We start from the raw sequence: 21849 nt of genomic DNA, 5'->3' as shown, positions 1-21849 counted from the left end.
CAAGGAGGGTATTCAATTATAATTGTACTGATTTCAACACCTTTCAGCAAGTGGTCATTTAAAAAACCTGCTGGGTTCTGTTTAGTTTCCTGTTGATGAGAACGCTGCCCCGCTACGCCGCTCCTCAGAAAACCCACCACCCAAAATCAGTATCACTGCTTTAAGAGACAGCGATGAGAATTAACCACACGCGGAGAAACATCAACATCACTTCAGGGAGGCAGCATCCTCACGCTGCAGCAGCGGTATGGCAAAGAATTGCCTTATTTGTAAGCAAGGAGTGTACAAGAACTGCTGCTGCGAGCAACCGACGTGACCGCGAGACCTGCTGTATTCAGTTCTATTCCACTCTATCTGCACTATGTGGTCGATGACCAGTTTTATTGTCTCATAAGTCAATTAGCTCCTCGGGGGTGCACGTTAATGGCTTCTGTTCACTGATAAACAGCAGACAGCTGGGAGTTGTCGGCGAGCAGAGTCCAGCAAAAAATGATTTGCGTTCATATTTACGCTCACTCTGCGTGAGCTTCACTCGGAATCAGAGGTGACACGAGGGCAAAGGATGATGAAAGCGGTCATGGACATAGAGCCACTGATAAGGATAATCAGTGATTTATGTAATACCCTGGAACTGACAAAATACTGGCTTCCTGTTTTTTGACCTCTCTTCCTCTCTTTTCCCAATTCAACCAAAAGCTCAGCTCACCGAGTCAGCCTGGAATCTGCTATATGTCACTACTGTAAAACAAAACATACACTACAGCACCAAACAAATGCACACTCACATATGGGCAGCAATAAAAGACAACTGACGCATGCAGGGTGTTTTATAAACTGGTATAAACATATTTCCAGCTGTTTTGATAATTCTGCTTTCGTCTGTTCTTACTTCCTCCGTTGATGTGTGAAAAATGCGGCTCAGGCTGCGTTGTAGACTGCAGTGTGTGAACAATGTAAGCAGAAATGTGCTTTGGTGAAGGTGTAAATGCTACACGATGGTTTCGCAAGATTTTTACATAACATTTTACCATTTTTGTTCATGTAAAATACATCAGGTCCCTAATGTGACTCTTGCTATGAGTGACATGTCTAGTGCTTGCAGACCTGATTTTCATATCTATCTTGGGGACTGTAGATTTACATTTTGTTCGAGACTGCTTGCGTGTGCGTGTGTGCATGTGTCCGCGTGTGCATGCATCCGGTGACGTACGCTTTTTCGAGGCACGCCTCTCTGGACATGTTCTGCACCAAGAGGTTGGACGCCAGGTTGAAAAGCTCTTCTGCCCATTCCTGCAGGAAATTAAACACACACGCAACATTAACACACACACACACACCTAGAGTCAGGAAAGAGAGCGGCGGTGAACTCATTTGTGCTTTGATGCTGATAACTGCTGAAGGCTGGAAGTTTGTGTTCAGTTTCTGCTGCCATGTGTCAGGAATAAATGAAGTTCATGCATACTGAGTAGGTATGCTGATCATTTTTCATAATTTTCCAGAGTGGTAAATGAATTGATGATGAACTTATGATGCAGGTTTTCACCATGATCCTAAAAAAAGAAATGGTACCTCCGTCTAAAGCCTCCTAAATCAATTAATAATAAACAATTATTAAGAAATGCTTTCACTCTTTGAGAATATTATTTATTGCTTTTAATGGCTTAGTTTAATAGCATATACAAAAAATAGGCACAACATTGAAACCCCATGCATATTATAGAGCAAGTCCTCATCAAAGAGCCTAAACAGCTGTGATCCATCGAGGTGTAGATTCACTAATTTATCAGCAGCAGATTCACAGATCTGACTAGTTTTTTTCCAGCACATCCCACAGAATGAACTGACATCTGTGGAATCTGAAGGCAAAGTTAACAACTTGGAAGCCTCGTCATGCTCCTTAAAACCATTCCCAAGCACTTTTTACAGTGTTCCACGACTCATTGCCCCTATGAAACACTAATGTCGTCAGAGAGTACCTTTGCAATTCAGACACGAGCTTGGTTTGCACTAATGCTTAGGTATGTGGTACGTTTAAGATCAACATCCACATGAATCCAAGGATCCCAGGAAAACATTATCCAGAGCATCACACTGTTTCTGGCAGCTTGCCTTCAATTCAATTCAATTTTATTTATATAATACAAAACAAAAACAGTTGCCTCAAAACAGTTTATATTGTAAGGTAAAGACCCTACATTAATACAATTATTACGATGCACTATTCTTCACATAGTGCATCCTGCTGCCTTCTTTTTCTCCAGGTGAATGATGCCTGGTTGTATACAATAAAAAAGTAGTTACTTTGTTTACTGCTGCTATGCATGATTTTCTTTTTTACCTTTTTTTTTTTTTTTTTTTGTGTCCCGTTTGGATCTTTAGCCATCAGAATTGTTGTCTTAAGGCCAAGAAAGATGCCAAGCGGATTTATTTTACCAAGTGGATCATCATGGCCTTGCCATATTGGTCCATTTGATTGACCTTTATTATAATTATGTATTTATTTTATTTTCGGTTGATACAAACGGGACAGACGTGACTGGGGGATAGGACAGGGAGAAAGAATGAAAGAAAGAGAGGGAGAGAAAGAAAACCAAAGGGGAGAAGAGACGGTGAGAAGGGGGGGAAGAAAGGAAAAAACAAACAAACAAACAAACAAACAAACAAACAAAACGCCTGGATCACCTGTATGGAGAAAAAAAACAGAAGAGAAAGCAAACAACAAAGAGCAACATAATAAAAACAGCACCATCACAATAAACTAGCTAGCAGTAGATAACAGTAGATACTAAATAATAAACGATATTGTGCAGCACGCAAGATAGACAGCGCACAATGTGCTTTGAGGCAGCAGCCAAGAAAGGTGTAGTCCGCGTCTGTGAACACCCGTGTGGCAGCTTGCCTTCAATTCAATTCAATTTTATTTATATAATACAAAACAAAAACAGTTGCCTCAAAACAGTTTATATTGTAAGGTAAAGACCCTACATTAATACAATTATTACGATGCACTATTCTTCACATAGTGCATCCTGCTGCCTTCTTTTTCTCCAGGTGAATGATGCCTGGTTGCGCACATGATGGGTGAGTATAGGCACATGGGTAGGGTTACACAACCTCACCCTGACTGCTCAGTTACTGGCTAAGATATCCCACTTACCACTGTAGATGCCAGGTTATATACAATAAAAAAGTAGTTACTTTGTTTACTGCTGCTATGCATGATTTTCTTTTTTACCTTTGCAATCTCCTCTTGGAACGCCATGAAGTTCAGGTAGGTGATATTCACCATGTCGGTGCCACTCACAACCGTCAGCATCCTGCTCTCCAACTTCCCCGACAGCGTGCTGTTATCCAGCAGCTCGCGCAGCTTGGCTTCCTTTACAATGAAACAAAAACACACAAATAAAAAAAACATATGTTATAACAAAGAAATGAACTATACAGATCAAAATGAAAAACAAAAGTCACCAAATGAATGAATTTCTATAACAAAATCCCCTTCAATGACACATCGACAGCCACGGAGTGGTAATGATAATTTTCTTAGGAGAAAGAGAAGTATTTTAAATTTTTATATTTAAAAATAATATCCCTTACAGGCATGGATGAGGAACACTTAATTAATAAGCTTTCACAATGATCTCGTTTACATAAAAAAAAGATGTCAATGATTTATAGTGCTTTAGATTCTCTAATTCAGGGACCTAATACAGTGTTGCGTATGTCCCACTTGATCAATGCCCTTTCCTCTCATGTGATTATTGCAACAACTGGTCACAAGTCACATGATCATATGCTCGATATCCTATTGGCTAATGCTTTTGTATTTTTTCATTTCATATCTGCTCCAATTAAAAGCCTCAAATAAAGCATGTTGATAAAAGAAATTGTGCTACATAACCCAAATTCTGAACACTTTATGTTAGCCTCTAATCCGAGCTGCACACACATTGAACCTTGGTGGAACAGATCAGCCAGAGCGGCATCTAAAAACTAGCAGGCCAAACAAAGCTTCAGCGAAATGGCAAAAGACATGAAACAGGCCACAGAGGAAGACGAGCAATGCTTTTTTTGAGGAAGTGGGACACGGCACTGCTCTGTGTCATGGCATTTTGCTATGATATTGTTTCAAAACAAAAACAGTCTCTGAATGAACTCAGAGGAAACAAGACTGGTTAACATTCGGGAGTTCGCACCTTATCTGATGGCTGATTTGGTTGATTAATTAGAGGACAGAGGTAGAGAGTCTGTGTGAGGCTACAGCACCAGCGATTCTCAGTTTGTGTAAAGGGTGCACATGGCAGGCTATACAAGCAGGAAACGAGGTGGGTTAAGTATTTGTAGACTAAATAAGTGAGCTGGAGCGTGACTGGAGAACTTACATGTAGACAATACTGTTTCAAAGCACAAATGTCCAATAAGATGTCAGCACAGGATTTATTGTGTTATTTATTATTTATTAATAACCCCATGACAGCTCTCCAAATCCTGAGAGCTTGAGGGTTTCCCAGCCTTGCTTTTTAGCTTGTTTTAAGCCCAAAAAACATCCTCCTGTCTCAACATATTTCCAGCTTAACTGCAAAACCCCCCATACATACAATAACTTGTAATCAACATCACAGGAAAAACTGTTTTGCTAAAAAAAACACCAGAGGACTCACTTAACCCAGGAGAGCCGAGGAGAATGTTTTTCTTGCCCTGAAAGGGTTTTATTTTTAAAGGCTTACATAAAAACTGCAAATTCATAAGTCAACAGAAATTGTCCCCACATTGAGAAAAAGCAATTGTCGGACTTAATACAACCCTAATTCTCTCATCATCCGACAAAATCAGAGGGCTGCTGCAGGAAGTCTGATCTCTCCTACAACAAAACACTGGGTGCTGGCAATACTCCAGCTCCTACAGAGGAAAAACTCTGGAGAATTTGCATTCAGCGGAGCTAATTGTCAGAGGAAAATTAAACCAAACTAATTTTAGCAAATATATATTTAAGAAGTTCATATTTGGTGCGAATCACAAAAAAAGCCCAAAAAAAGAGAACCCAACTACAATGCCTCTGAGGAGAAAGAGAGGAATAACAATGATCTCCTTCTCTTCTTTGCAAACCCAGTATGCAAGTGGCATACAGAATTCTTGCTCTGGCTTAATTAACACAACAGAAAAGCCCTGTATAAGGATTTTGCAGTGAAAGCAAATGAGCTTCCACTAATTTGACCACTCAAACAAAGAGCATTGTGTCCTGTGTCATGCTGATAAATGTCCTCTACACATCCCTCACACCCCCCAATCAAATTGTGGAGGCTTAGTGGCGCCTGCGATTATCACACTGAGAACTTCTAAGGCAATACATGTTCCTTCTGACAGCCTGTGTACTCCCCCCTTTACTAGTTTATATGGCTAAGGAGGTACTTGTTGAAAATAAGATGTTGCTCTTTTAAATTTAAGAAAAAATGTATATGTGGAGAAAACAGGTTTTCAGTGTTGTGTATCATTTAGATGGTTAGAGTCATGTGTGGACTTGACCACCAATCGATGGAACACACACACATGCACATCCTGAGTTCAATGAGAATCAATCACTGTCCACTTATGTATTCTGAATGACACCAGCGTCATCATTCAAAGCATAAAAAGCCACTTGCAATTTTCTAAAACACACAAAGCTCCCTCTGAGAAACGCTCTGGCCGACAGCCAGACATGAAAGGCTTCTGAGAACAGACGGGATGACAGTAAGATGCATATTTCATTTATTACTACAACGTCAATGCAATTTGATATTGTTTTGATGCTACTGGTAGCCATTAGCTGAACGTAGGGCTCATCTCCCACTATGCAGTCATATGGGCGGGAGCTGCAGGCACTTACATCAGCAGTTATGTTGGGAAAAGACTGACTGACTGAAAGAAACAAGCTGACAGGTGGGCCCTGCTGGACGGGAGCAGGAGCAGGGGGAGGGAGCAGGAGCAGGGGCGGAGGAGATGAGGACAAAATAAAGAAAAGTAGAAATAAAGTAAGGAACAGAGAGCAATGGAAGGAGAGGAGCAGGAAGGGGGTAAGCCATGTGAGTGAAAACCAATTTGTGCTGGTGCATTGTGGGAGCTATTAGAGGCATGCCTGCGGTCTCAGTTACCACAAGGAGTGGAGATTCAGAGAAAGGGAAAGGGTAGGGATGGGATTTGGATGATGGTGTGGTTGAGTTTAGCCTTTCTGAAAACACAGCCATGGCCCACTGTCTTCTGTTGCTATAGTGCACGCATGTGAGAGTGTCGTGTATGATGCTTGTGAGCACGTGCTTAGTCAAGCTTTCAAGGTGCATGTTGGCAGCTGCTGCCTGTCAGTATAAGAACTCTTCTCAAACACTTAGCATTCAGGTGGAGATGCAGCCCGAGGAAATACACAGACTTTCTCCTTCTGCCTTAGTTTGTCACGAGGCCCCCACCTGCCCCCACCTGTCACCAGCCATGCGCTCAGACTGTGTCACACTCTGTTGGGCACAGGGAAGAGATTCAGATTGGCAAAGAGAAGTCAGCCACACCTCAGGTCATTAAACCTGCAGCACGGCACCTGTCTAAACCCTCTCTCCTGCGCACACAGCTCGGACACACACCATCGCAAATGCACACACCACACGTCCACCTTAGCACAGGCATGAAACTGCACTCGTGCAGGCTCGGCTCAACGCTCACACAGAGAAATACACACCGTCACACAGAGTGTGTGTATAAATAAACACACAGAGAGACATTAGATCAAAGGAAATGTCAGTATGAATGATTGATGATGAGCCATCTACCTACACATCACTCAGCAGGATCTGCAAAATCTAGTGAACCCGGTTAAGGAAAGGGCTTAAATTTAAGTTTATTATTAATGCAGAATGTAACAGTGACTGGGCTAAAAACTGGATGATAATGAACCAAAACTAAACTTAACAACTGACGAAACAATTCTGCACCAGCCTTAACTCCCTTTCAGTTAGGCCCCTGGCAGTACAGCCACTGTGGCCTGCTCACCATCATGGGCCTGACAGGCTACACTCCCCAAGAGGAGCTGCAACCAGACACGGGATGCCCGATGCTGATGTTTTGACGCTGTGTTGAGCTTACACAGATGTTTTGAAAGCCTGCTTTGTGGTTCAAAATGCCCACGTCACTTGATCACATGACATGGCTATTTTTGGAGCTTTTGACCCCAGTTTTGACAAGCGGCTTGCCTGTGGTTTCTAGCCTTGATTGACAGTGTGTGGAAAAAACCTAGTGACACCAAAAACTCCCAGAAAGCTTAAAAGTCATCATCATCATTATTATTATTATTGTTAGCAGCAGCAATCACAGCAAAGGGCAGTTTGTGGGACCCTATTGACAGCTGAGTTAGTGAAACCCATAGTACCCGCAGGGCAACAGATAATCCCACCGTAGCGGTCAAAAGATACATCACTGATGTGTAACATGAACCACTAGTCTAGTGCCAAGTTGTAAACCTGCACCTTTATTTAAAAAAGAAATCCCGTTGTGTACAAACAAGCGTTTCATGTAGACATGTATGTGATGATTTTTTATTTTTTCCAATTTGCAAAAGAAGAAGCTAAAACTAAACTAAATAAATTGATATTTTTGAATAAAAATCTTTACATAGCACTTGATTTTCTCTTATTCATCGTTATTTTTCATAAGCATAACAAGCTACATTCATTCACACGTCATTCCACTGTAGATAAAACACAAAGATTAATGGGGCACTGTGCTTACGTATATATCCACAACACTTATGTGGTTATGAAAATAAGCTCTTCTCTGTAGATTGTATAAATTGTGCATTGAATTTGATAACACGCTGTTTGTTACAGTCAAGACAACAAAGTTTTTCTTGTTTTGTTGTACGGAGATTTCTCCAAAATGTCTTAATTATGGTTATTTTTAATAACTGGTTAGAATTGCGGAAAATCTGTGTTGCTTAAAAAACTAGCATTATCACCATGTGATATAGCAAAAATGGCCAGAAGGTGTCACTGTGGAGACGGGTGTCAGATTGTTTCAAAAGCTCGATACAAATTCGACGCATCTGCTCTAAACCTTTTAGTGTTTCACAAGGCCTCGGTTGGCCCATCGCTACAGTGGTCTCCTTACTATCATGGCCTGACTCACTATGCTGCTCAAGAGGAGCTGCATGTCCTGCCTATATAATCAGTAGCTCCTCCCACTACAGGAAATAACAATTAACCAGCAATTGAGTACCAAATCAACTCAATCATAAACATATCTAGTTATATGAAGTAAATGAAACTCTTCTGAGCCTGTTTAAAAACACATTCTCCAAACATTAGGCAAATCTCCCCCTCCTTCATACCACACTTGGTACTTTCCTCCAAGAGCTTGACCGTAAAAGGAGTCCAAAAGGGTCCTGACTGTTTTGGCAGTTCCTGAGTCCAAACCAGAGGAAGGCCAAGTGCATTTTAGAGTAGAGGTCAGAAACCATCAAATTAATCACATATAAGTCTCAAAAACTATTTTTAATCAGACTTGTTTGGAAATTCGTCAGTGACTTAGCAGCAATACAAAGGAAAAATAGCAAGGTCAAAGCATTGTGCGTTGTTTAGAGGTCACACGCCTCCTCATGACACACATGTTGGACAAGTAGTAGTGGAATTGTCGAATGCTTTTATGACGAGCTTCGCTTCATGAATGTATATTAACGTGGTTAAAACAATTATTAGTTGTAAAGCAAAGCTGTTTCAACAGATGAACCTTGCTATGTTCAAGGCAGCTGTAGCTGGAGTACAAGCTGAGTAAAGTGAAAAGTTCTTTCTTTTCTTTTTTGAAGCACCAATTCTCACAAGACCTGCATTTTGCATGTTTTTTTTAAGCTGGTTTGGTTGGTATCTTGAGGATGGCAGCACTTTAGCTGACTCTGCCAGCCTGCGCATTGAAGTTCAGACTGAATTTTTAAAAGCATCTGCACTTGTTAAACAAAAGGATGTTATAGAAGCACTGGGAACTTATTTTATGGATATAATAATGATTTCAGCCTTGTAGTAGTTGTTCAGGCTTTATTTAATGCTGCAACAAGTAAATCTCCTTGAACTATAACTTATACAATTTTGGCTAAGCTGTGTATATTCAATAGTGTAGAGTCGTTATAAGGTGTATTTGGTATTTGAATCAAAGAAGATATTCTCATCTTTGTCTTTTCCCCCATCTGACCTCATGCACAATGTGCTCATGGATTTATAATCATCAGACAAATGAGCAGAAAGACTTAAATCCAGCTTGAACATCAGAATTCTGAGGAGCACATTCTAATGTATGGAGCCGCGGCACTGCAGAGCAGTACTATCAGCAGGCCACCTAACCTCCTCCTGCTGCCGGCTAGCCTTGTTAACTAACAGAGCGGCAAGATGCTGCTGGTGGGACGGCAAAAAGCTTTGGGCCTTTTGGAAGGCAATTATGGGATATCAAGCTGGGGGGTGATGTGCTCATTCTGCCACACAAATGCTGCGCAGATGCATGTTTTTGTGCATTTATATGCACTCGTTTTCAGCAGAAAATATTTACTGATGTATGAGCCGTTTCAGTCTGAGCCGTATGACGATATGCCTCGTGTCGCTTATCTTTGTCATTTTATTGATGTTTAGTTTGTCTATATCTGTACGCCGATGTGCATCCTTGTCTACCAGCCAGTGTGAGTCACAGTCTACAGAGCATTTCACCCACAGCAAAGCTAATCCTAAGATGACTCCCTCTCTTGGCAATGCAGTCATTTATTTAAGAGGGTCACGCCGGATCTGCAGAGCATGTTTTAAACATTAGCCGCTTCATAACCTTACACAGACAGAAAACACTGAAATGTTGATCCTATTAGAAGAAAGCCATAGCTTTTTCTTTCTGTAAATGGCCTTCCTAATAATCCACACTCATTCATGTGCCACCCAGACACATATGAGCAGTGACATCAACATAGAAAAAAAGAGAAAGGGGGGACTTGCACTTCACACCCTCGCTGTGGGAGTCTGATGCCTTACTGCTACACGGGGACACCATGTAGTTCAGCTTAAAAGCGTTTCTGCTGATCAGTCTGTTTAGTTCAGCCACAGTAGCAGCAGCCTTTCATATAAGTATGGGCGAACTGTCTGCTCCCATTGCAGTTCTGCAGTTTCATACTTTAAACTTCCTCAGTGTGGAAACTGCTTTGCTAACTTTTCTAGCTTCGGGTAAAACTCAGCCACCATACTGCACACTGCCCAAGGATAAGCTGCAGACAAGTCTCAAAAACAACCACACTGTAAACGCGATCAAAGAATGCGACTAAACAAGAGAGGGGAAGTGCAAGGGAATCGGTGAGGGATGAAGGATCTTTGATTCTGGGTGAGCCGTCTCCCGTCTTTCCTGTGCTGTCTGTATCGCACTCCCACATAGTCATAATTCAGGTGAGAACCAAAGTGTCAATGAGCAGCAGACCACCGCAGTTTCATGAGATGGCGAAATACCCACGAGGGCAGGAGTAAAAGGTCAGTGATTCATCAGTCAGCTGTCAGGTGATGCATCACCAACCACAGTACAGAAGTGACTGCACACATATTTGGTACATTTGGTGAGTGTGTGTGTGTACTTTGCCATCCAAAGCCAGAAAACACTTTGTCACAAATCTTCAAGTGAAGCGTGAGTGAACAGTTTGCGAAAGAGGAAGCCCTCGGGATTGAAATTGTATTATCTTTTGGAGTAAGACGCTAGGCTTAATGTTTACATGTGTTTGATTGAAGAGTGCAATGATTAAGAAGGGAATCACAATAACAAAAAACACATCCTGATGAAAGCACTAGCTCCTCACAAGCACTCCAGTCGAATACATTAGCCAGTGGTGATGCGTCGCCAGGGCTCAGTCATGCAGCGAGGCACAGGTTGAGAAAATGCGTAGGAGGAAGTTGAAAGCTCGTACGGACTTAACAATCCTTCATTCCAGCTCTTCAACAGGGGCATTTCATTAACCCCGAAGCAGTGAGACATGAAACAAGAGACAGAAGGGGTGGACGGAGGGGAGACCGAGAGCGTATATCACGGCATTTCCAAAATGCCAGCACATCAGCAATAACTCGAGGTGACAGGCGCTCATTTTCGCGTCTTGGGGAAGTGGCGCACCATTCACACCCAATACTAATCATCTCATGACACGCAGAGGAACTGGCCATTCCAGACGTTCAGGGGGAAAGAGAAAAATTCTTTTTTTAAAAGAGGACTCACACAACTGCTGCATTTCTCATTTTATCATGAATAATCTACTCGTGGACTCTTGAATTTATTCCTCTCACCGATCAGACTTTTATTGTACCACACAGCTATACTTCTGTCTAGACCCGCAGGGTAACTGGACTCTACACTCCAGGCTAAAATGCATCTGGAAGAAATTCACAAGTTCAGGTATGTTTATGTTTCACCCCAGAAACCATGTTTTTGTTCATCATGCTGCTCTCATTGTGCCTGGGTGTAAAACAGGAAGATCCAGGTGCATCCAGAGTTTTTAATCTATCAATTTCATTATTTGGGAGGTTGCTTAGAAAAATGCTTTTGTTTGGTTTTGGTATCTTCAAGGCCCTCAGGGGGTTAATGGTGTCTCTAGTATGGCAAAGATGGATATATTTACTGAGGGTTTCTCAGAGGAGTTGCATAACCTGTTTACTAAAGATTATGCAACTCTTTCCAGTTACTAGTATACTTGAGTTAATAGCAGGGATAAAGTTTTAAAGGAAAGCACTGATGCTCCTACAGCTACTGCAACCTAAAATGGCATACGCAGGACTGCTCCTCCACCTCAGGGGCCTTGCACAGCTGTAGATGCAGCTGCGTCTACAGCTACTTTCACAGATCCAACTGAATTTTATCCTCTGCTGTCAGACTCTGCTCTTCCGTTGAAGCTAAAAGGATTCATCTTAAAGTGGAAAAAGAAGCGTTAAAGTTTCAGAGATATTTCTTGACAATACTTTGTCACCAGCGATGTGCCTGTGAGGAAGTGGCAGTCCTTTGAAAGAGCTTGTGAGGCTGATTTGAGCATGTGCACCAAGCTGTTGTTCCAGGTGCCAGTCATTGATATTTTGCATCCACCATGAGTATTCCCTGGTGGGACACATGGGGGGAAAATAAAGCTTTAAACCAACTGCTTAGACATTTTTACTGCATTGGGGTGAAATCAAATGTTGCAAAATACTCATAAAAACTGTCACGTATGCCAAATTGTAAGGAAGCCTTACCAGTAAATTCCTCCATCTCCATTTCAGCTATTGCTGAGTGTTTTGAACATATAACATCCTCTGCCTACCATCCAAAGTTACCTAACTATAAAAGCACAGGTTGATCGTGCTGCAAAAGTACATAGAGAGTCCATTTACCTCCTTTTGTGGATGAAAACGGACCCAAGAGTCATTAGGTTCAACCGAGAAGAACTGGTGTTTGGTCTCACAGTGCCCTTAAAGCTGCTAACAGACACCTGGAAGGTTAGATCAACCTTTGCTTTCTAATCTTTCAGACTCTGTGGAGTTTTATGACCAAGTTCCACAGCAGTGTGACATGGCCTAAACTAAATTCTGGAGCAAGCCCAAGAAGCAATGAGATGTTGATATTATTTGGAGACAAAATACAGAGCATTTCAATTTTATTTATATAAAGTCACCTCAAGGTGCTTTATATTGTAAAGTAAAGACTGTACAATAATAGAGAAAAAACCCAATAATCAAACAATCCCTTTTGACCATACGCTTGATAACAGTGGGGAGGAAAAACTCCTTTTTAAGAGGTAGAAACCTCCAGCAGAACCAGGCTCAGGGGAGGGGCAGCCACCTGCCATTGAACAGTTGGGGGTGAGGGGAAAAGAAAAGGGACAAAATGGCTTTGGAGTGTGAAAACCACCCACGTCAGCAGTGTTGGGATGGGTTATGCAGGCTTGGGACTGGCACTAGGTGTACACTAGCTTGTGACCTGCCTGAAGCTGGGTTTGTATTTCCTCCTGCTATATAATTGGTGATCATTTACATGTAAGATGCATACGTTTTGTCTAGTCCCCTCTATGGACAAAACATTAACATGCAGAGTTCAATCATCTCCCTGAGCTGGATGAAGAACTCTGATCACAGAGTGATGCACTGAAGTTTAGTGCTGCAATGCTTTGACTTTGAATCTGGTTTTACTGGACACCCTTTGAAGTTTCAGTCCTAGAACGAATAATTAGGCAGCTTGGCAGCAACAGGAATACTGGAAACCTACTTCTACTTCAACATAATACAACCGGCACCTGTTAAAAGCCAAATCCAGCCCCTCTCACACTCTTTCCCCTGCTTGGCAGTCTGAACAACAGCATTCCCTTTCCCACCACACTTGTTTCCTTTGTTTGGTTTTTCATTTGTAATATACTTAAGTTAGGTAACCATACTTTGCTGACTCCCGTGTTCATGAATATAACTGTCGTCTTTTTTTCCCGGATGTCATCTTGAATTTTGTGCAGTTGATTTTATTTAACAATAAAGGCTCACAAATACAGACATAGGCCAACGCAGAACAGATTCTGAGTATAAAAGTTGCCGGTCTACTACCGCAGAGTTTAAACGAAATAAGCCTTGTATAGTCTGAAAGCTGCTGACAGCCATACCCACAGACCCGGCCAGCAAATGGCACAAACTCCTAATTTAGTCATATGAACGCTCTTGACATCTCATTCAGGCTGCCGTGTCATTGAGAGAAAACACATTCTTCACCAGAAACATAAAGACTGCTTGACAGCATTTGACTGCAAATCACAGCCCCCACAGTAACCAAGTCATCTGATTTAACTGTCACCCAAAACACGGAGGAGTTGCCACAGATTTTAATAGAACTCATCTTTTCAGCAGCAATGTAAGGACACACTGCTTTGGCGTTTGCACGTATACTTCCGACAAAATCTCACCAGATATCACATGATAGAATTTAATTAATCGCTCATATAGATTCCTGATAATTCTTTGACATAATTCTTAAAATCTCTGCTATCCTAGCAAGCTGAGCATGTTTTTTTTTAGGGTCAAGATGACTTTAATTTTTCCAAAGAACAAAAAAATGGAAGAATCTCAATTGCCTGTACATGGTGACTGCAGGACTTTGAAGAGAAAAATCCTCCAGAAATGGGCAGGAAATTGGTCAATCTTGCTGAGAAATCTACTTTCCTCTGGCATCAAGGTAGCATGCAAAGCATATCAGGAGGACCTTTACACCAATACTGGCATGATCAAAAGTTACAGTGTATTTATTTAACAGTGGTTGTCTTTTTTTAACCATTAATCTCAATAAAACACAACAACAAAAAAAAAAAAAAAGAGTGGCAACATGTTAAAGCAACTCAACAGATACATTTAAGAAGCAATAAAGACAATAAATGCTTTTCACTAAGTTTTAAGGTGTTACTGTGTCACTCTGTGCAGTCTCTACAGAATAAGGTAATTGTTAAAAAGGTTGTTTGAGTATTTCTGTTCACAGAAATCCAGTCATAACTCTCACAACCACTGGGACAGGCCACCAGTGAATACACAATTATATCGCCATTAATGGCCAAAAACAAACTTGTGTAACAGATGCTTGAGGCGTGAAGGGACCTGTTGAGAAGCAGGCTGCCAGTTTGGATTAAAAAAAGAACATAAAAGCTTGGAGGACTCTGCGTATGGATAATTATACAGAGGAGACACGCCACATTTCTGTCACAGTGCTCCTCAGTTCCTGAGAGAACCTTTTACAAGGGCACGTGCTCCATACGCAGCATTAAAATTAGGTCATAAATTTTACATGTGTTCAGACACGCAAGGGGACTTTGTGAGCATCGAATAGTGACCCGGTTTCTCGGGGAGAGAGTTTGAAGGAGTGAATAAGCAGAAGAAAAGTGGCAAGAGGATGATTCACGCTGTGTGTGAATCACTCTGAAGGAAAGATGGAGAGACAGAAGGGGCAAGGGTTGATGAGGTGGAAGTAGTCTACCTGGCATACACTCTCCCTCCAGCTGACTGAGCCCACGTTGGGCACACAGGAAGGCAGAGGTGCAGATGGGAGGGAGCTGACCTCAGATACACCGCATGAACTCCAGCGGGAGAAAAATAATCAGCTGCCGGGACTCACAAAAGCAGCTCTTCTCATTAGAATAAGCACTAAACAAAACTCGGGACTCAGTAGCGCACAGAAAAGTCAAACAGCTGAGCCTGAAATCGAATTGAACAAGTACAACGCTCGTTTCAAGAATTTTGGAAAATGTCATAAGCATCATATATAATAAAATGATATATTGCTAGAAAAGAAGCTGAGAAATTTTATAAAGACAGCTTTTGAGTCCATTGTTCACAATATCTAACTAAATTGAGCATTTATTGCAGTTTTGGTTCCACAGCAAAGAAAACAGGAGTAAACTAGCGCTAAAATGTTACATTTGGGTAAAACGTAACATAAAATGTTACGTTTGTAAAAAAAAAACATAAAACGTATCATAAAATGTTACGTTTGTAAAAAAAAAACATAAAACGTATCATAATATGTTACGTTTGAGTAAAATGTAACATTTTACCCAACTTGTGTAAAAGTCTTTGACAAAGTTTCTAGTAGCAACTCGCTACTTAAAAGTTCCTCCTCTGTGTCATCGTGTCCCAGGTATTCTGGCCATTACTCCCACCCACTGCCTCTGACTCACACTCTTGAATTTGTGAGGTAGATGAACCCCATTTTGTTCAAGCTGTCCATCAAGTGGCACTCTGTCAGGGGTGGCACTAAAAACAGCTCGCAGGCACCGGCAACTGGCAGGTACATAACTATGGTAATTATCCTCCAGTCATACACAAGCTCTAATTTAGCGAGGACAGACTTCTGAAAACGCAGAGGAGCGCTGACGGACTGCTAACAGCCAACCACACGTGGAAGGACACATGCGTGTGCACTGGCATCCAAAAAGGCGCAGATGTATATACACCCACACAAAGACTAATAAACATAATTGGTGAAAAAATAGGCACGAAGCAGAGGCAGCCAAGAGACGGGTGAAACGGGCATTTACATTTTCGATGCTTCCTTGAGCGAGAAACTGAATCTGCTCCATTCTCTAAGTGACCCTGAAATGTGACTTCTCCGCTGAGAGGTGAAGCAGTAACAATCCGGTTATGTGTATTATTAGTGACGGTGCATAACATAGTGTCTCCTGTGAAAATATTTGACTGGAAAAAATAAATGGGCATGAATCACAAGCAGTGCAACTTTGATGACCATCAAATGTGACGGTTCAGTCAGGGAAAATTCAGCAACCAGGCCAAATAATTTCCAATAAATGAACAACAAAAAGAACTTTGTATGTGAAGTGCACGAGCAAATAATACAGCTTCACAGACGCAGGTATAAACTGAACAACAACTCAGAAGCCAAGCGGGCAAAGCGGCCGCACACAAGAGGGTCTGCTTGGCGAGCGCTGCAGCAGATTCCCGCTCTGGCAGGCAACTCTGCGCTCGAAGCTGAATTCTGCTCCTTCAATTCAATCTGACTTCAAGCAGTCTGGAGGGCAGAGCCCAAAAAGTACAAGGGCCCTAATGTGATTTGTCACTTTCAAAGCAGTGATGCCACAACCTCTGCGACTGACAGGTTAAGTTTACTGCATTACAGTGAGTTAGTGTTTGTTTAGACACTAGCTCAGGGTATGGCAGTCTTACCATTTCAGATCAGGCAAATGAGTGGTTTGAAATTGTCATGTTGCGCTGTAAACGAAAGACAGTCTGTTGCATTGTTTTCTTTTTGAGGGACTATTATCTGGAAAAACTACTATAGTGGAGCCCTTACAGCCAGACTTGTACTGTGTTTCACTGAGTGACATCTGGCAGTTACACAAACATGGTTTACACCTATTTGTTCACATTTTGGAAATTTGGCATCATGTGTCCACCTCGCAATGAAGGTTTAAAAAAAAAATCATAATAAAGTATTATTATTAGTGCTGTCAGCGTTAATCTCATTAAAATGACATTAATGAGCTAACTGCGCTAACGCGTTGACGCCGTGCAGCCACACGCACGGGGCGATCCGCTCTAACTCGTTAACGGAGATTTGTCGTGTTAATGCAGTTATGGCGTTAACGTCATTTTAACGAGATTAACGCTGACAGCACTAATTCTTATTATATTAAGGTAAACCTGTGATTTAACTAAATGAGATAGATAGCTGTTGTTACTTAACTTGACAAACTTCATGGTCCCATATATAAGCAAATGCGGTACAGAAGCACCAGTTATTTTGCTGCCACAGTGCACTCTCATGCGATGGCGATTTGCCTGCTTGGCTGTTGACTTCTACACGCGTGGGTTGTTGATTTTATGTGTGAGGAAATTTAAGTGCACAAGTGGCAATGAATCCCTGCGCCTGTGAAATTAGATTACTTAGTTGAGATTATGTTTTATCTCGCATAGAATTTATGACATAACCCTGACTCCGTATTTATGTTCCTTAAAAATGTCTGCCAAAATTACCTACAGAGAGGGTGGATGGGAAAAAAATAGACAATTCCAACCATCAGTACTTCATCTGGCACACTGCTAGGGACCTTCCATAAGCCAGGAACCCAGAGAGAAGCCCTACAGGGGCAAGCATCTACAATGGGGCCCGGGAGTAAATAATTCACAGGAGTCCCTGTTGGCATGGTGGAGCCTTCAGGCTGTAGTTGCTCTGCCACTGCAGATGCTGTAAGGAAGCAGCATATGTCCTCTCCCTTTGGCTCTTTCCTTTCTTGGACTCCTTCACTTGCCCGTCCTTTCCTTCCATCTTGATAAGCCGCTCTCATGTGCCGTGCCCTTGCCATGCAAAGGACTCAAGCAGAATCCAGACTCAATGACATCTTTAATAATCCTGACCAGAACCAATTGGGTTTATTGGGGGAAATTCCTGCAGGACATAGAAGGAGGGCTGTGGAGCATCAGAATTAGTTGAAGAGGAGAAGCTGTTTCTTTTTTTGTCTTTCTGCTCATAAAGCAGTATGCTTCGCATGTACCTGGCAGCACCTGACTATGACTCGATTTGTTTGGCTAATATGAATGACACACAGGTGTTGTGTAATGATACGCTACACGGCCTAAAATTCTTGGAAAGGGTTTGTTTAAAAAACAAAAAGCTAGTGTATTACAAGTGTCCTGCAATAAACTAGTCTTTTGAATTACGGAACTGAGGAAGAATAGTGATTTTTCTCTTACTTTATTCTGTCTTGAACGTAAGCAAGTGGTCAAACTTTAAATAAATCCAAATGTGGCATCACAAAATTACTGTCACCTCCTGATTTTTAAGGTACTGTGCATCTCTAAGGGCAAATTCACAGCAGATCTTGATTGAATCCACACATCAAAGCTCACTGTTTTCCTGTGAAAGCACAGTGGGGCTATTTCACTTCTTATTAAAGCTAACAGCTCAGGAGGTATCTGCTTCAGACGGCGGTGCATGCGGGATCATTCAAGCCTTTGCAAAAATAAAGAAAAAAAAGAAACGGACAGCTGTTTAGCCATGCAGTCACTGCAGTTCCCACAACTACAGTAGATGGCAGAATTTGGTACATAAACAACCCCAATTGTGCCTACAAATCCCTCAGTAAACATTTAAGGACCCTTAGTGAGCACTGTGCAGTGATAATTATGATTTATCCGCTGTCTGTAGTCATCGTTTAGCCTTTTGCCATCATTAGCTCCGCTGTGACACAGACATCCTGCTGTCCCGACTTCCCCAGACCATCTGCCTGACTAGGCCATGCCAGCCACCAAACCAACCAACCACCTACACCCCTATGCCCCATTTGGTCTGGCATCTGTGTGCTCCACTGATCTGCCAACAAAGACTTACTGAATGTTTAAACAAGCCCTTGGATATTTGACAACATTCATTTTCCCATTTAAGCCCATGGTCTCATTTTCAGTCAACAGTGGCTGCGGGGACAGCCCATTTCCAGACCCCACGGTGCTAATGATACACATAATACGAGAGATCAAAACTCTGTGCGGAACTAGCCTCCATATCTGATTGGTTTGGATTCTGTGACCGATCTTGGATAAAAGATGATTATCAGTCCACGGTTGTTCTCTACCAGACAACACAGACACCTATGGCCCCCAGGCATAATAAGCCAATCTCAGCCTTTAATGACAGCCAAGGACAAGAGTCTAGACACAGCTGATTATCAGAGAAACCTCTGAATTGTTTCTTTTTTTGTTTTGTTTTAAAGGTAACAGCTTTTGGTGCAGGAAAAGATGGAAATGAGCAAGAAGGGTGGTAACTGGATGAAAACTGGTGTCTGCCAATCCTTTTACACAATCCAGAAACGTAACTGAAAGCCACATCGGGCTTTAAGGGTACACAAACAGAATATAAAACGTGCCTTAAATACAGTCTTTAACACTTCAGAAAATATAGAATCTGAACAAAAAAGGCCCATATAAACAGTCTTGATGCATGCCCAGGTAAGCAAATCCCAAAAAGCTCATTCTGTTCGTCTGGAAGTAGCGTTTTCAGTGGAAGACACGTTTCGTCACTCATCCAGAGACTGAAGAAGTCACTTGTTTGAGAGACGAAATGTTTCTCCTACTGAAAACGCTACGTTCAGATGAACAGAATCAACTTTTTGGCACATATAAACTGTTTGCTGCTCTATAACAGATGCTTTCACAACAGGCAGGCCAAACATATCGCTGCTGCCTTTCCTGTTTCCAACACTGTCAGCCTACCATTCCAAGCGAGGACATTTCAGCCAAATTCAATCAGACATTTATCATCTTCCACCCTGAATAAGAGCATATGAGACCTGTCGTCATGTCATCAGTTACGATGACTGCATATAGATTCTTAAACATGCTGTGTACACAGGACCGCAGTGGCATGCACTGACAGAGCAAAGCTGTACCAGTAGAGTAGATGGAAGTCATTATAGCCTATTTATGCTGCATAATAGTGATTCCTATGCAACAATAGGAATATGAGGACAGGAGCCTTTCAGAAATATTTACATATTTTGAGTGCATTATTGTGAATAATATGGTAGTGACATTCCTGGATTTGATGTGGTTTTCCTGATGCTAGTGATATGTTCTGCCTTAGCTTTGGATGTTAACAAAAGTTGAAAAGGTGATTAAGGCTGACATGACAAAAGAGTGTTAAATGAAGCGGTTTTATGCTACTGGCAATTTTCAGTTGCTTTTAGGATTATTAAGCTAAAATACTTGTTAAGCACTCACGTTTTCTCAAGAAAGTGTTGCTATCATCTCTCGTAAGTGTTACACTTATGAAACAGAACCTGCAGTCTGTCGGCGTCCAAACCATGTGGTGTGCAGAATGGAAGTGGGGGAGCATGTCCAACCAAACAAATGGCTGAAAAAAGAAATAACAAAAGCCCAGCTTCCCAAAGGAAAGAAAAAAGACCAAGTATGCCAGTTCTTCCAAACTTAGCTTCATCACGCATCGCCGAACGTGAAAAAACAAAGAAATGTACGTGTGTAAGAGAGGGATAAGTGAATGTGTCTTATACCTCCATTTGCTGTGCTCTTTTAGGCAGTGGATAGTTCAAGAGAGAGCTGTGTCTCTGGAGCAACAGCATTGAGAATCAGACATTTTCTTTACCAGCCCTCCTAAATGTACTATTGAAAACCAATTAGGCCTTTGCTGTGCTTATGTGCTTCACAGGAATCGTTGAAGGGAGTGAGAAAGGTCACCTGTCTCTTTAAGTCTTGACATTTATACGCACAGGTATAGAAACGATCATTCAAGTGCACCCAGTGTGTGCCGAGTCTACCTCTGTCCTCACCTATGTGATTTATGTTGTCAGGAGAAAGCTAGTGTGACCAAAATGTCAATTAATAAATTTCCCAAGAGCCGCTCTCTCGTCTCACCCGCTTCGTCACGATCTGTACGCCACACAAAGCATCTGTTATGAATACATGGATGATGACAGTACAGTGGGAAAACACTGAGCTGATATTGATCATTCCAGTTACATCTGGACAAATTAGGGAGGAGAGGTGAGAAACTGATTTCTGCCCAAGGGCATGTCTGAATGTTTAACCATCCACTCGCATGGTCTGGCTACAAAATGAGATATCTGCGATTTGAAATGATCAACGAGCAGTGTTTCATTAGCGCCGCTTCATGGCACTCACGATCATTAACAAAGTAAGGCAGTTTCAGTATAGTTCTCAGTTAAAGTTAAGACTCATTTGAGACGCTTTCTTCCAAAATCATCAACTTTTGCAAAGTAGATTAGTTTGGACGTTTTCAGCAAGGCGATAATTAGCATGAAAATGGTTCTGAAGTTGTGCCAGTGGCACTTCAAAACTCCCAGCTGATGTAATAGCTTTCTGCAGATTCATAAACATTTGAAGGATCACAGAAAGTGAGCTTTAAGTGTCCCTTTGCTGGGTTTAATTAAGAACACATGCTGCCAAAAACTGTTTTCTTAGGAAAATGATACTTGATGAAACTGATTTTTTTTTTTAAATCATTGTCTCTGAATATTAAAATCACAAGTCTCGAACAACAAGTAGACCTCAGTAAAAGTTGCTCCAATTAAGCAGCCAATCAGACTCACAAGTCTGACTGATAGATGAGGTTTTCAGTTCTCGCTGACAAAAGAAAAGAGGTGCGAAGGTCTGTACACGAGAACAGAGTTAATTAGAGACGAATGTGATCGTCTCTATGTTCCCCTGTCAAATGGAAACCATGTGTCTGAAAACCTTCCCTCTTCTTGCTACCTGTTAGGCTTGCCCTTCCTCCTTATGGTTTCCATGGCAACACACCCACAGAACTGTTCATAACACTTCAAATTTCATGCTCACCTGCACGGTGGGCAGTATG

At 41.7% G+C, this 21849-nt stretch overlaps 1 protein-coding gene across 3 annotated transcripts in view; it reads right to left on the bottom strand.

Annotated features, from left to right (window-relative positions):
• plcb1l (phospholipase C beta 1-like) overlaps positions 1–21849 on the bottom strand; it is a 125043-nt gene that overhangs the window by 51464 nt on the left and 51730 nt on the right. For all 3 annotated transcript variants that reach the window (XR_014802814.1, XM_084954320.1, XM_084954319.1), the window contains exons 4-5: positions 3236–3376; positions 1211–1290 (exon numbers count right to left, since the gene is read on the bottom strand). Coding sequence is in view for 2 of the 3 variants with exons in the window: in XM_084954320.1 (XP_084810446.1) it covers positions 1211–1290; positions 3236–3376 (221 nt within the window). In the remaining variant the exon portion in view is untranslated. The remainder of the gene's footprint in view (positions 1–1210; positions 1291–3235; positions 3377–21849) is intronic.

Source organism: Perissodus microlepis, chromosome 15 (genome assembly GCF_051167445.1).
Source record: "Perissodus microlepis isolate ML-2025 ecotype Zambia chromosome 15, ASM5116744v1, whole genome shotgun sequence".
NCBI classification, from domain to species: domain Eukaryota; kingdom Metazoa; phylum Chordata; class Actinopteri; order Cichliformes; family Cichlidae; genus Perissodus; species Perissodus microlepis.
The sequence above is the reverse complement of the archived record's forward strand: the minus strand, read 5'-3'. Positions and strand labels throughout refer to the sequence as shown.